Source organism: Antechinus flavipes, chromosome 4, assembly GCF_016432865.1.
Source record: "Antechinus flavipes isolate AdamAnt ecotype Samford, QLD, Australia chromosome 4, AdamAnt_v2, whole genome shotgun sequence".
NCBI classification, from domain to species: domain Eukaryota; kingdom Metazoa; phylum Chordata; class Mammalia; order Dasyuromorphia; family Dasyuridae; genus Antechinus; species Antechinus flavipes.
In genome coordinates this window covers 464,892,893-464,907,823 of record NC_067401.1, presented here as the reverse complement: position 1 = coordinate 464,907,823, position 14,931 = coordinate 464,892,893, and the positions used below count along the sequence as shown (strand labels likewise).

At 39.2% G+C, this 14,931-nt stretch overlaps 1 protein-coding gene across 1 annotated transcript in view; it reads left to right on the top strand.

Annotated features, from left to right (window-relative positions):
• Positions 1-14,931, top strand: part of PATJ (PATJ crumbs cell polarity complex component) — a 325,629-nt gene that overhangs the window by 38,440 nt on the left and 272,258 nt on the right. Inside the window, exons 11-13 of the mRNA XM_051999546.1 lie at positions 972-1,113; positions 4,783-4,923; positions 12,563-12,639. Coding sequence (XP_051855506.1) covers positions 972-1,113; positions 4,783-4,923; positions 12,563-12,639 — 360 coding nt within the window. The remainder of the gene's footprint in view (positions 1-971; positions 1,114-4,782; positions 4,924-12,562; positions 12,640-14,931) is intronic.

The window sequence follows — 14,931 nt, the reverse complement described above, 5'->3', positions numbered from 1 at the left end:
ATTCAGTATATTCTGATTCTTTAAGTTTGCCTAGCCAAAAAGCTCCCGGAGACCAGGTTTCTACAGCAAAGAAATGTAGGAAATTTCCCCCAAGATGGATGGCAGGGGGAAAATCTTCTGAAGAAAAACTAAAGAAATTATTTCTGTTTAAAGGTGGAGCTTAATAATCCTGGTAAATCCCAAAATCTACAGTGGGCTTATATTACTGCAGAGGGTATTAGTTTATATTTTGAGAAATGTACTTGGGTCATAAAAGAAGAATAATTAAGAAAGTTTAAAGGATGCCCTTTGCTGGATCTTTTTTTTTTTTTTTTAATTTGTTGCCTTTGTTATCTCACATTATTGAAATGTAGGTCTTTTAAACAGATTGATAGATGGCTGGATTCCTTTAGAGTCTCTGAAAGCTGACAGAGAGCTCCAAGGCTTCTAGAATTTGGGAAGAACCAATCTCAGCTTGTGTCAGGATGACTCCCATCCTGCAAGATTGAGATTCTTTTTCATGTATAATATATATTTTTATTGCAGACTAACATGCTGCTTTTTACTTAGTCCTGGGACAACTTAAAAGAGGAGCTAGGTTTCATTTCCAAAGGAATTACATTTGTGTAAGCTGAGGCTTCCTGACCCCTTGTTCCTTAATGGAACCTTTTAAATAGCATCAACTTTTCAGAATTGTTGGGAGGATTAATGTTGTAAAATATTTGTCAGATGCTTAATACAGTGCCTAACACATTAGTAGGAACATAATAATTGTTTATTTTCTTTCTCCCTTTCTTACTCCCATTCTTCCTTTCTTTTTTCCTTCTTTTTCTTCTCTTCCTCCTCTACTTCCTTCCTCTCTCTCTCCCTCTGCCTTTGTCTCTCTTTCCTTCCTTCCTTCCTTCCACTCTCCCATCCTCCTTCCCTTCCTTCCTCCTTCCCTTCCTTCTTCTCTTCCTTCTCTCCTTCTTTTTTTTTTCTTCCTTCCATAGGTGGATGGAGTAGATATCCAGGGTTTTGCCAATCAGGAAGTTATTGAGGTTTTGCGCAGGGCAGGAGATACGGTGCATCTGACTCTAGTACGAATGAAAGCGTCGTCTTCACCTCTCCCACCTGACAGATCTTTAGATGAAGGTAAATCTTTCTCGTGCCTCCCCTTTTCATGAAACTTGGAATTCAAATGGGATTTTTCCTGATGTTTGTACCTTGCCCCAAATAGTCCTATTTTATGAAATTCGGTGAAAAGTAAATCCACTAGACTTGGAGCTTTGTGAGTGTGAAACAAGTCCTTTTCCCTTCTTGGGCTTTGGTTTATTTATCGCAAAATATGAAGATTGGATGAGCTAAATGCTTAGGGCCTCTGAGTACCTCGGGGTATCCCATCGAGCAGCAGTGGGTTGCTAGCCAGTTGTTGACCTTGAGATGCCCGTTCTGATGACGCGCCATTCCCGAGTGGGAAAACATTAGATCTCTGACAAGTGGGCAATGCCAATTTCTTACTCCTCCAGATGGAAATGAGTCTCACTTCTCCAAGAAGGGAACTTTGTCCTTTCCAAAATATGTCTATTATTCACATTTGAATAATAAAGTGGGAACACCTCTCATCTTAAGGTCTTGGCACTTGATAAACCTTAAGTATCCTATTACTTTGAAAGCTACATTTTATTTTAAAACCCTTCTGGATTTAATCTTCTGATTGACTTTGTAATGTCGTGAGAAAGAATAGATCAGAAAATACAGAACCCACTGTCTTCATTGCTACTTTTCCCTGGCAGGACTTCTGTGATCCTAAATGTTGGCTATAAATTTGTAGCTCTTTCATTTCTTAATGTATTGACCTCAAATTGTATATATGAATAGAGGTTGATAACCTAAGGAAATATCTTTCAGTATGGCAGTGATGACTTGAGCAGGCTGTTCAAAATCTAGTAATGTTATAGCAGAATTTATCCGTGGGGAAGAATGTTGATTTTCTCCAGTAAAGCAGCTGCAGGGAGAAGTCAGACCTGGAAACCTTTTCCGTCAACTGATAGTGATCTTTATTTAAATTGAAGCCTGCAATTTACCATGAAAGTAATTTTGCTGTTAAAAACAGATGACCCGTCAACTTCATTTTATGCTCAACATTTAAAACCGCCAAGATTCTTCAAGAGGAATAGTTATAAAAATGCAATATTGAGTTTAGAGAAGTTTAAGTCAATATTTATGTAAAATCTAATGGTTATAACAGCTGATATGGGGCACTTGGCTCTAATTTGCTGTCCCTGGTAGAGAATGTCAGCTTGGTAAGTAGGAGGAATCTTTTATAGGGCAGATCTACGTTTCAGATTGGATGGGGAGGAGAATAAGGGATAGTGGATAAATTGTTAGACTTAGGATCAGGAAGCCTTGGCTCTGAATAACAACTTCAGCTCTTAAGAGCTGTGTGAGCCTAAGCAAGTCACTAGATCTCTCTGATCCTCAGCTTCCTCATCTGTAAAAGGGGGCCAATAATTCATTCTGTGCCTCGTGTGATTGTGAGACTCATTTATTCAGTAATTATTTATAATCATCTACTCTGTTGTAGATGCTAGAGATACACAGACATAAACAAGATGGTCCCTTCTCAGGCAGTGGATAGAAAGCACTTGGCAAAGTAACCTCAATGGCTATATTATTGCCATTAGTAATTTAATTCAGACAGGTTGTCATTTGAAAAATTTGAAGATTTACACAAATTATCTTATTATATCTTGTTTCCTCCATGAGGCATCTTATTTGTACAAGATCCAATTCAAAGTTACTTGACATTTGCCTCTGTTTCCTCATCTTTAAACTAAACTGAGGATATTGGACTGAGGACCCTTCCTGTTTCGATCTTACAATACCATGAGTTTCTGTTCTTGTTTCCATACAGTTTCCCCTTTCTTGCACTTTGAACTCCTTTTGGTAGAATTGTGCTTGATCTTGAGTTAGGAACGTCATATTCTATTGCCTTGTTTTGCAACTTAAAAGTATTTCTCTATGGAAAATTCCTGGAATTGAAGGACCATGATTTTTGTCTCTTTGACATCTGTTTCACCTTCCATCCAAGGGCACAAGGCTCTATCTAGAGCTGGACAGCAGAAGTAGGGCTCTAGAGAAGGGACCAGTAGGAGAGCTTGCAGACCTGAGTTCAATCAGTCAATAAAAATGAAATCCGTTCCATCAAGTGCTGGGGATGCAAAGAAAGGGAAAAGACAGTTCATGCTCTATAGGAGCTTACAGTCTATCCTGCTTCAGATATTCACTGACTGTGTGACTCAGGATAAGTCACTTTAAAAAAATTAGTTCTGTGCCTCAGTTTCCTCATCTATAAAAATAGAGATATTAATAGCACCTACTTCCCAAAGTTGTTATATTAAATGAATTATATCAAATGAAGTGCTTTGAAAACCTTAAAGCACTATATAAATGCTAGTTAATACCTATTGAATGAATGAAAATATATTTAAATTTTAAAAATATTGAAAACCTCTTAAATTGCAATTTTAAAACTAAACATAAGAATATTTTTTTTTATTTCTATTTTCTCTTTATTTATTTTATTTTATTTTTATTTTGTTTTTATTATAGCTTTTTATTCACGAGACATGTGCATGGGTAATTTTTCAGCATTGACAATTACAAAACCTTTTGTTCCAGTTTTTCCCCTCCTTCTCCCCACCCCCTCCCCCAGATGGCAGGCTGACCAACACATGTTAAATATGTCAAAGTATATGTTAAATACAATATATGTATATAAGCATAAGAATATTTAAAGGCAGATAGTTGAAAATCATTAATGGATAATATTTTAGAAGAAATGAATAATTCCTTTTCTTTGTGAAACACATCATTTTACAAAGCCTCTGTCTCCCTTATCTCATTACATAATACTCTTTCTGAAGGGCTTAAGAGAAGGCCAAGAAACTGGAGAAAAGGACTAGATTGGTCTTTTTAAAAAAAAAAAAAGAATATTGTATTCAGAATCAATAAATTATTTTTTCTAGAGAGGAGGAGGCAATCAAGGTTAAGTGATTTGTCCAGGGTCACATAGCTTTCTCAGGTTAGATTTGTAGTCAGGTCCTCCTGACTCAAGGGCTGGTGTTCTTTATACTACTCCACCCAGCTGCCTCTCAGAATCAATCAATTCTTTTTTTTTTAAATGTAATAGTATTTTTTTCCCAGATACATGTAAAGATAGTTTCCAACATTCATTTTTGTAAGACTTTGTGTTCCAAATTTATCTCCTTTCCTCCATTAACTCTCTCCTCCCCAAGACAGCAAGTAATCTCATATGAGTTAAATGTGTAATTCTTTTAAACATATTTCTCTATTTGTCATGTTGTATAAGAAAAATTAGACCAAAAGGGGAAAAAAACACAACAAAGAAAAAGCAAAGAAAACAAACAAAAAAAGGTGAGAATACTCTTTAATCCACATTCAGTCTCCATAATGATCTCTCTGGATGTGGGTGGCAATTTCCCCATGTTTATTGGAATTGCCTTGAATCACCACATTGTTGAGAAGAGCCAAGTCCATCACACTTATTCATCACATGAGCTTGTTACTGTGTACCATGTTCTATTGGTTCTACTCACTTCACTTAGCATCAGTTCATATAAGTGATCAATCAGTTCTTGATATGAATCCTGCGTCAGCCTGTGTGACCTTGAATAAAGGTTATTGGGCTTTGATCTCTTCCTTTATAAAATAAGGCCCTTCTAGCTTGAAGTCCTTTGACATAGAAAGTACTGTTGGTGAGTCCATGTGGATAATTTGCTGTTTTGGGGACTTTTGTAGCATCACCCAAAACACCCGCCTTAATTTTAACGGGAGCTGTGGAGACCGAAACGAATTTAGATGAGGAAGATGAAGTGAAGCAAGAGAAAACAGCTCATCTGAAGGATGAAGAGAAGCCAAAGCTGTCATCACAGCCATTCGGTAGGTCCATGCGGCTCTTTTCAGTCTTATACCTTCTGTTTTCACTAGCTTGGAATCAGGTCCTGATTCTGTCATTAACTCATGTGTGATCTTATCCATAATTCCATAGGCCCTCTGTTCCTCAGTATCTTTCCTGTAAAATACGAAAACTTATACATCAGGTGTTTTTAATCTTTCTTATATTATGGATTCCTTTTGCAGTCTTGTGAAGCCTGTGAAGACCTTCTCCAAATCATGTTTTTAAATGTATAAATGAAAATACACAGAGATATAAAAAAGGAAATCATTTATATTGAAATAATTGTTAAAAAATTAAAAAAAAGCTCTCTAAGTTCATGGAATGTAGATTAAGAATGCTACTTTCACGATTCCCTTTCGCTCTAATTTCAGTAATTCTCTGAAGGTCTCATATGTTTCCCTTTTTATCACAATTAGTAAACATGAAAAAAGCAACTTAATAAACTTTTCAAAAAGTTGGGTCTTTCTAACACACATGTAAATAGTGTACATGTATGTATGTTGCATGTGTGTATATACATACTTATGTGTGTATGTATATATATATTTGTCTTCTGACATAAGAGAACTTATAACTTGCTCTGTTTTCATTCTTTGGTTTTATTTTTCACTGTTGAAGATACTTGTTGTTCTGTATGAAATTACTGGTATTTTGTGCAAATGTTTAAATCCACCCGAAATACAGAACAACTTCAGCTTAATCACGGTTAGTTAGAGCAAGTTCTCATTCATTGCTGATCTGGTATGTGCATTGAATAGTTGGAAAAACCAGATTAAAGCAAAGACATTTGGTGCCCGAGAGCAGAGAGAGAGAATTGAACATCAATTCTGCTACTTAATTCCCGTGTCTTTGGTGATTCTTGTCTTCCTGAAGACTTTTGGTTTAGTTTCAGGATCATGAAAAACTTCCTAATAAAGTGAGGTCCCCACAATGGTTTAGGTTGCCTCAGAAATAATAATTGTGATAGAATAGCAACATTTCTAATAGCTATCATTTGTTTAGCTCTACAAGGATTAGAAAGTTCTTTCCATTCTCACAATAGCTCTGAGCAGTGGGTGCTATTATCCCCATTTTCCAGATGAGGAAACTGATCTTGAGAAGAGTTTAAATGATTTGTTCAAAGATACACAGCTCTTGTGTCAGTCCAGCATGCTGTTCACTGCGCCACCTAGTGGCTTCTAGGAAGTAGTCAGCTCCATGTCATTGGATGGCTTCAAGAAAAGCTGGATGACTTCTTTGTCTGGGATGTTTTGGAGGGAATGGCAGAATAAGTTCAGACTGAACTCTGAGGTCCTTTCCAATACTGAGATTCAATTACTGCTCTCATCGGGTCATTTAAAAGACCTCCAGTGACAGGAGTCTCATGGACTGTTGGATATCCATGGTACCATTTAAAGAGCAGCCTAAAGTATCATTTGATTCCTGATGCTGACACGTGGGTTCTTATACACTTGGCACAGATGTCCCTTCTTGCTCCTGACAGTCTTTCCTCAACTGTTTTGGAGGACTGTTCCCTATGAATAACATATGGATCCATGAGGGAAAATCAGATTGGTGTTTATTTATTAGCCAAAAATAAATAAATAAATACCAATCTGATTTTCCCTCATGGATCCATATGTTATAATAGACAAAGAGCACCTATAGAATTGGAATATATATATTTTTTTATTTTTTAAAATATTTTATTTTATTTTATTTAATAATAACTTTATATTGACAGAATCCATGCCAGGATAATTTTTTTACAACATTATCCCCTGCATTCGTTTCTGTTCCGATTTTTCCCCTTCCTCCCTCCACTCCCTCCCCTAGATGGCAAGCAGTCCTATATATGTTAGATATGTTGCAGTATATCCTAGATACAATATATGTTTGCAGAACTGAACAGTAGAATCGGAATATATTGACAGAAAGGCCATAACTTGGTGATTAAGGGACTGATCTTGGAATCAGAGAGATCTGAATTCAAATCCAGATGCCTAATGGATTTGAATGATTCTGTCCAAGTCACTTCCCCTTGACTGCCTCAAGCAGCTCTCCTGAGACTCTTAAGTTATAATTGATTTGTAGTCTAGAGAACTGTTACACCAGATGTCCCCAAAATAGAAAAAATCACAGATCTAGGTAAAAATATTAATGATAAAATTAGGGATTTGACAAAAAGTTTATACAGGAGAGATTTGACATGATAAATATTGGTTCATATTCTATTTTTTCCCCTCTAAAATTATCCAGTCCCTTTTGATCCTGAGATTCCCACCAAAGTATGCCCTTTCTGTCAATATATTCTGATTCTATAAGTGCTCTTTGTCTTAATTAGTTTGGGAAATGCTGGTCTTTAAGGAAGTTTCTACCTTTTGTATTTACTGTAAAAGTCTAATGGGCTTTGACTTGTGTTTCTCAGAAATACCAAACTTAATGCTTTTTGAGACGCGAATGTCTTAATTCCATTGGCTTTGTGGGTTTCCCACGGTCCATTTACAAAGGCACAGGTCTTGTTTTCCCAGGCAGATCTGTGTTCACACATTGTAACGGAATAGGTCAGAATAGTTAAACTTCTCACATTTCTTGGAGAACCCGGCCCACTGCTCTGTTTTAGAATTCAGGGTTTTGTGGCCTCCCCACTCCGGCCCCCCCTTTTTGCTCCATTTTGAAGATTTGCCAAGGATTTTCATTCTTGTGCCTGGCGCATAGTAGGCATTTAATAGGTACTTGTTGAATTGAACTGAAATGTCAGGGGAGTGATAGATGGGAATCGGGAATCTTGAATGTCCTCTTCTAACAAAATGTTGCCCACTGCTGTGAGCACTTACCATGGTTTCATTTTTTACGCTGTTCATTGAATAAGAACCAGAACATCAAAGAGTCCCAGATTGGCAGCTGGGAGCACCCCTGAACTATGGCAGGAATCCGGGTCTCCCCCTTCGAGGGAGAATGATGATTGGTCCCTAAGCAATTGGACCCAGACATGGTCTGTGCACTCAACTTTTGTTCATGTGGGCGTGAATTGAGGCACATTAGGATCATGGATTTAAGTTGGAAAGGATTTATAAATCATTTTCATCTAAAATCATTTTACATAAGAGGAAACAGACCCAGAGAGATATGGTCACATAAATGACCACCATGAAAGCTCATTATTGGAAAAATCTCATTCTCCTGCAAGATCCTATTAGTCCTAGTGCTTTACCTCATTGATTTGGAGCCAAGAACTCCAAAACCTCCATAGAACAATGGAGTTCAGTTCAGACCTGACTGCACCATTATGGGACTTCTCTGCCCAGCTTCTCCACTGTACCCCCATCTTGGAGAACTCATCTTCCCCCACTTTTTACTTTCCTTTTGGGTGTTTTCTCCCATTACAGAGGGTTTGGTTGTTTGCTTTGCAGTTGTTTTTTTTTGGGGGGGGGGAGGGGAGAAGGGGTAGTTTGCTGATTTTTTTTTTTCCTCTTCAAATTATAATTTTTATTTTGTTTTTTCCTACTAGACTACAAGCTCTTTGAATGTAGGAATGGGTCTTTAATTGTGTCCCTTGTGTTTAGCACAGTCCCTAGAACCTAATAGATGATTAATGTTCATGACTGACTAATACAAGTAGCAAATAGAAGTAAAAAACCACAGAATTTCAGAGTTGGAAGGGACTTCATGGCCAATGAGTCCAGTATCAGTAAGCTGGTAAGAGAGGATTTTAAATAATCTCTTCCCTCTTCAGCCTGTAGCTGGAGCCCCTGATTAAATCATTTCACTTTGGGGGCAATTATTGGCTTGGTTATTGTAATTTCTGTTAGGCTGTCCCAAAAGTCTTAGGTGCAGTTTAAAGCTACAACTAGCATTAAGATTATTAGTATATCCTATAATAGTTGAACTTTGAAATGCCCCAAATGGGGGAGAGGGAATAGGAGAAGGGAGAATTGAGTACAATTTGCAATTTAAAAAAAAAAAAAAACTTTGAATGCAAATTCAGGTAGACAGGTAATGCTGGATTTGGAGCCGAGAGGAATGGAGCTCCAATCTCGCCTCAGGTACTTCCTAGCTCTATCACCCTGGATAAAGTCATTTAATTTCCACCTATCTCAGTTTCCCCATCTGTAAAATGACAGCTAATAATAGCATTTACCTCCCAGGGCTGTTGTGAAGATCAAATGAGATTATATTTGTAGAGCGGCTATTATTTAGCTCATCTTTGGCATATTACTAGTTCCTCCAGTTCTTTAGAGCAGACCCAACACTCCCATCAAATGAAATTTTACACACAAAAGCAAAGTAAAAAGTGGGGAAGGATGAATTCTTTAATATGGTGCACAGTGGAGAAGCTGGGCAGAAAAGTCCCAAATGGTGAGGTAAGGTCTGAGCTGAACTCTGTCCTTCTATGGAGGTTTTGGAGTTCTTGGTTCCACCCTCCATTCAAGGGAAGAGATGAGGTAGAGCCCTAGGGCTGGTGGGATAAATTGAAATTCAATGAAATAATGTGCTTCGGTCCTTTCAATCTGTTCTACTCTTCCTGCCCCCATTTGGGGTTTTCTTGGCAAAGACTGGTTTGTCATTTCCTCCTTCAGCTTATTTTATAGATGAGAAAACAGGGAGAAGTGACTTGCCTAGAGTCTCATAGGAAGGAATTATCTGAAGCCAGATTTGAATTCAAGGAAGACTTTCTGTCTGTAAGCTGTGGACTCTATCCACTATGGCGCCATCTAGCTGACCAACAAAGAAATACAGTTAAATAAAAACAAACGGAGTATCTACTTTTGGAGATATATGCTGCTTTTTGCCCCTGTTGTCCTCCACCTTTGCCATGAGGAGGGATAAATTATTCAAAGAACGAGAGGAAGGCCTCTAATTTGTTGGCTCTATCCTTTATGGATTAGACAAAAAAAGAAAAAGCATTAAAAGTTTGCATCTACCCTATTGGAAGGAGTTCAAGGACATCTGCTATGTCCTTATCCTATTACAGGCTAGGAAGCCATGGGCGTCCCTGCTTTATAGGTGATGAAACAGAACAAAAGTGATTTACTCATCGACATATGGTCGATATGAAGGGTCGGTCTGAGACTGCATCCCAGAACGTTCCCCTCTCCTGACAACAGATAAAATAGTATATAGCCTTGAATGAAATAGATAGAAAGTTAAGCCCCCAAGTTTTATCTTAGAAATGTAGTACAGAAGCCAGCACCACCTTAACATCGCTGAATTTGAAAATTAGTGTTAAAGGTTCTCAATGGGATTTTTGAATAATTCCTTACTATTTCAAAATTGCATGATTTTGTTGGAAGTGCCTACGCCTTGCACCAAGGTAGTTGGGCTCTCCATGGTAGATACTCTCAGACTGGTTGTGGATGAAAAATGGATCATCCAGCAGAGAATCTGTCTGAAATATCCTAGGTTAGTCCTTGGATGAGGAGTATCTGTATTGAGTCAACAAATATTAACTAAGTGGGCAGTCCTGAGTCAGTCATTGTGCTGGGTGCTAGATATACAAAATATAATGTTCCTACCCTCAAGGAGCTTACATTCTGTTTGTAATCTTTTCTGCTTAGAAGGCCTTATCTGAATATAGTATTCCATCTGCATAGTCCTTGAGAACACAGGCTCTGGCCCCTCCCTGACTCCCTGAGATGTCAGAGGTAGATGATCTGCCCTAGTTAATAGCTAACAAATCTCTTAGCTTCTTATGCCATCTGCAAGATGGAGAGATTAGATTTGTGGGCCTCTAAAAGCAATTCCATCTCCCACATCTCTGATTGTGTCCCGTCACTTCCCCTGGAGAGGTCCCTTTGTGGAAGAGAGCTCCTGGAAGAACTTGGGGTTATTGTGTCCCATCACTTCCCCCGGAGAGGTCCCTTTGTGAAAGAGAGCTCCTGGAAGAACTTGGGGTTATTGGAATGCTTCCTCCAACTCACATTAGGAGAGCAAGTTCTGTTTCACGATGGTGCATTTTTGAGGATTTCTGGGCTTCATTTTCTGCTGATTAAGGTGCAGCCCCTAACGTGGTCTTGGAGGGTCTGAAATGAGCTGGGGACCAAAGACTGGGGAGGCATTGGAGGTCAAGTTCAGATTTGGAGCCAGACAGCTTATGTTGACTGCGATAATCTTTCTCTGACTTATCCAACCTTGTGATAAAACATCAAGAGTCTTTTGTGTTTCTTGTTTTTTTTTTTTTTTTTTTTTTTTTTAATGGGGGATAGAGAATTGATTTTCAAGAGCTGTGTCCAGGTAGCTTTAGACTCCACCTGTTCAGTGTTGCTCAGGCTGCGGATTTTGATACCTGGGCCGTGCTGGGAGCGAGGTCACCCAGAGGGCAAGCTGGGTGACATAACACGATTGTCTGCCTTTGCGGGGTGAAGGTTGAGAAGAGAGACAGGTCAGGGTAGCTGTACTCCCTCCAAAGACTGGCTCAGAACCAGATCTTCTCCGGGAGCTCATGTTACAGACGGCCCTTGGTAAGCCAGACAGAATTCGAGCTCTGCCAAGTGAGGAAAGAAGAGGGCCCAGCTCTTAGGGCTTACCTGCTCTTAAGAACCGAGGTTTCCCGATAAGGGGAGGCTCCTCCAGCAGAAGTGCCCGTGTTGGGCATTGGGGAGAGTGTGGAACATAAACTCAAAAAAACCTGAGTTCAAATCCCACCTCAGATCCTCAGGACCTTCGTGATCCTGGGCAGCTCACAGTGTTGCCAGCCTCAGATTGCTCATCTATATAATGAGGGAGTCCAGTGCCTCTAAATTACCCTCCAGCTCTGAATCTGTGATTGTACGACTTGAGGGGTTGGCATTTAGAGCCATCTTAGCCAATAATCACTGACTAAGCATCTTCTCTGGCTAAGCCCTGGGGTTCAGAGGGGAAGGCAGAAAGGCTCCCGCTCTCAGGTGGTTTACGTTCTCCTGAGAGGGAGAGAAGGGTGATGTAGGAGTCCAGCCAAGCAGTGATCTTAATACCTAACTTTTAACCCCCCTGGTCCTCAGTTCCCTTCTCTATTCAGTGAGGGCTTAGATGCTTTCCAAGGTCCCTCCCGTTTCCAAGTCTGGGATCCCATAATTGTCAAGTGATTAATATTTAAGGCAGAACGGTCTAGCAGTGTTTTGTTAAGCAGTCACTCTGATGCCAAAGATAAAAATGGAGTTGTCTCTTCTGAAAGAGCTTCTATTCTAGGGGAGGATTACATCATGGGCACTCAGCGGGGAAGAAAGTTCAGCTCTGTCATTGATTTCACCCATGTGAGGATCTCCTTGCATGGAAACTCTTTTTACTGGTGCTAGTCAAACCCATTTAGCAATGACTCAGTAAAGTACTGAGGAGGCTAGGGACTTGCCCAGGACAGCCAATATGTGTTAGAATCAAGGATCCCATCCATACAAACCCTCCAGATTCCCTTGCTCACTCTCACTCACCCAGAAATGGGAGAGGCAGGTGGGCTGGGATGAGAACCCACCCTCCTTTGCGTAGAGCTGGGATTGACATTCCTTCCATTCACCTCCGATTTAAGCTGCCCATTGGGCTGGAGTTTGATGTACTTTCTTTGTCCTCCATTTTTCTGTTTCTCAATTTAGCTTCTGTTTTTTCTGAAAAAATGCTGATGTTTTCTGTTTTCAGCTCCTTTTTTTTTTTTTTTTTTTAAACATCTAGATACTGTTCCTGGCTCCCTGGAAAATGAGCTGAAATCCAAGTGGGAAAACCTGTTGGGTCCCGATTATGAAGTAATGGTATGTTATTATCCTTCGATAAAATGTACTCACGTCTGGCTTAATGTGAGGCTCGTAACATAGTAATTAGAAGAAACAAGCACTTCTGGGAATGGCTTCCCTCCCCCTAACCCCCTTCCTTGTATTGGAAATAACTGATTGGGAAAATCACAGTGGTTTGAGATGTAAGAACCGTTAGGGATGAAAAAAGAAATCCAACTGTGATTCCCAATGGTTTACTTGGCGTTGGAACGATTTAAGGCGCAGTCGTCAGAACAACGAGGAGGTGGCAGGGGGAATGCTTGCCTTTAAATTTGTCACATTCATCAGCTACTTAGAGCGGCTGGCATTTTGATGATTGTCTTTGCGATCTGTTTGTTTTATTGGCCGCCAACACAGCTTGGGATATTAGTCCTACGTTTCACCCAGAATCTTCGACTTTTACGAGCGGAGTAAAGGAATGATGATTGAGCAAACTGGGGAGGGAGGGAAGTCATTTCAGTTAGGTTGGAATTGCATGGGCCCCCAAGCCCACTGGATTTCCTTTCACCTGTTATTACAATCAAAGAAGGATTTCTCTGAGATTTTCCGTGATGGAAGGGAGTTTGACATTTAGAAAAGACTTAAGCTTGGCTTACAAAAGCTTTTTGTGATGGAAAAAAGTTCCCTTTGAATCTCTATTGTTTTTTTTTTTTTTCTTTTCATGTGTTTATTCAAGCGAACAGGGGTAGAATATATAATGTTATACAATTGTAACATTAATATGTTACCTTATGGCATTAACACAAATAATGATAGCGTTAGAATATTAGTACAAGTGATCATGAATATTCTATATTTGTTAGAGTATATAAGGATGATGGTGGTTACTATTTATATAGCACCTACTGTGTGCTACATCCTGTGTTTTAACATTATCATCTCATTTAATCTTCACAACAATCTGGGAGGTAGATGCTATTATTTTCCCCATTTTATAGTTTAGAAAACTGAGGGAGACAAAAGTGAAGTGACTTACCCAGGAACATATGTCTCATAAGAATCTGAGGCTGGATTTGAATTCAGGTTTTCTGTCTCTAGGTCTAATGTTCTTACCCATGGACTACTAGTATCAGTGTCAGAATATTAGACGCGGAAGTCAAGTTAATCCATTTATTTAAACACACTTGTAACTAGGGTGAGGGACTGGTGATTTATCCCAGGGTGTCAATTCTGGAGATCGCTTTCTAAGGTTGAAATCTCTTTGGTGGGCATAAATGAAAAAGTTTAGAGACTAAGTCCCAGAAATAATTAGAAATAAAATAGGAAGCTACATCTGGTAGGCTGAGGTGAAGCCCCCAGCTGTGATTCTCCATCTACCAGGATAGAATGTAGATTCTTGTGCCAAAGGTCATGGAGTTTCTATCTCCACTCTCTGAGTCTTGCTCCATCAAAGGTACATTTGATTTTTCTTGACTCAGAAAAAAAAAATCTAATTACATTTGTATTTTTAAAAGCATGGGGACAAGAGAGGCTAAATGAATTGCTTACAGAATTGTCCCAGAGCTGGCAAAGGTCAGACCGGGACAAAACATGGTTTTTAAACCAGGTATCCCTCACTTGTCTTAACTCATAGATCAAAGAGCTGAGGGTTGTCTGTGAATTTAGCTTTTGAAATTTGGCTCTGCTACTAAATGACCTCAAAGGATCCCCTTAAATTCTAAGTCTCCAATCTGGTGACTTACTGCTTCTGACCCCATTTACTTCAGGTTTTTTCTCTAGGGCTTTAATTAGGCCTGATGGCAAGAAAAACTTCTTAGCAATAAGAAGGCACTCCCTCAATCAGCTCTTTCTGTGAGCCAAAGTCTTGACTAAGTGCTGGGGATCCAGAAAGATCCAGATGATGATTCCTGCTTGCAAGGAGTTTACTATCTAACACGCACATGGGTGGATTGTTAGCTTTGGGGAGAAGTGTGTTCCTCTTTCCAAGAGCTCTTCTGATGCATAGAGTCAAGTGAACACTGTACACGGAAACAACAAGATTATTTAACCACCAGTTTTGATGGACAAGCCTCTTTTCAGGCCAATTCCAATAGACTTATGATGGAGAGAACATCTGCACCCAGACAGAGGACTGTGGGATTGAGGATCACAACCTAATATTTTCATCTTTGTTGTTGTTGTTGTTTGCTTGCTTTTTGTTTCCTTTCTCATTTTTTTTTCCTTTTTGATTTGATTTTTCTTATGTGGCATTAAAATCATGGAAACATGTATAGAAGAACTGCACATGTTTAAGATATAGTGGATTACTTGCCATCTGAGGGAAAGAATGGG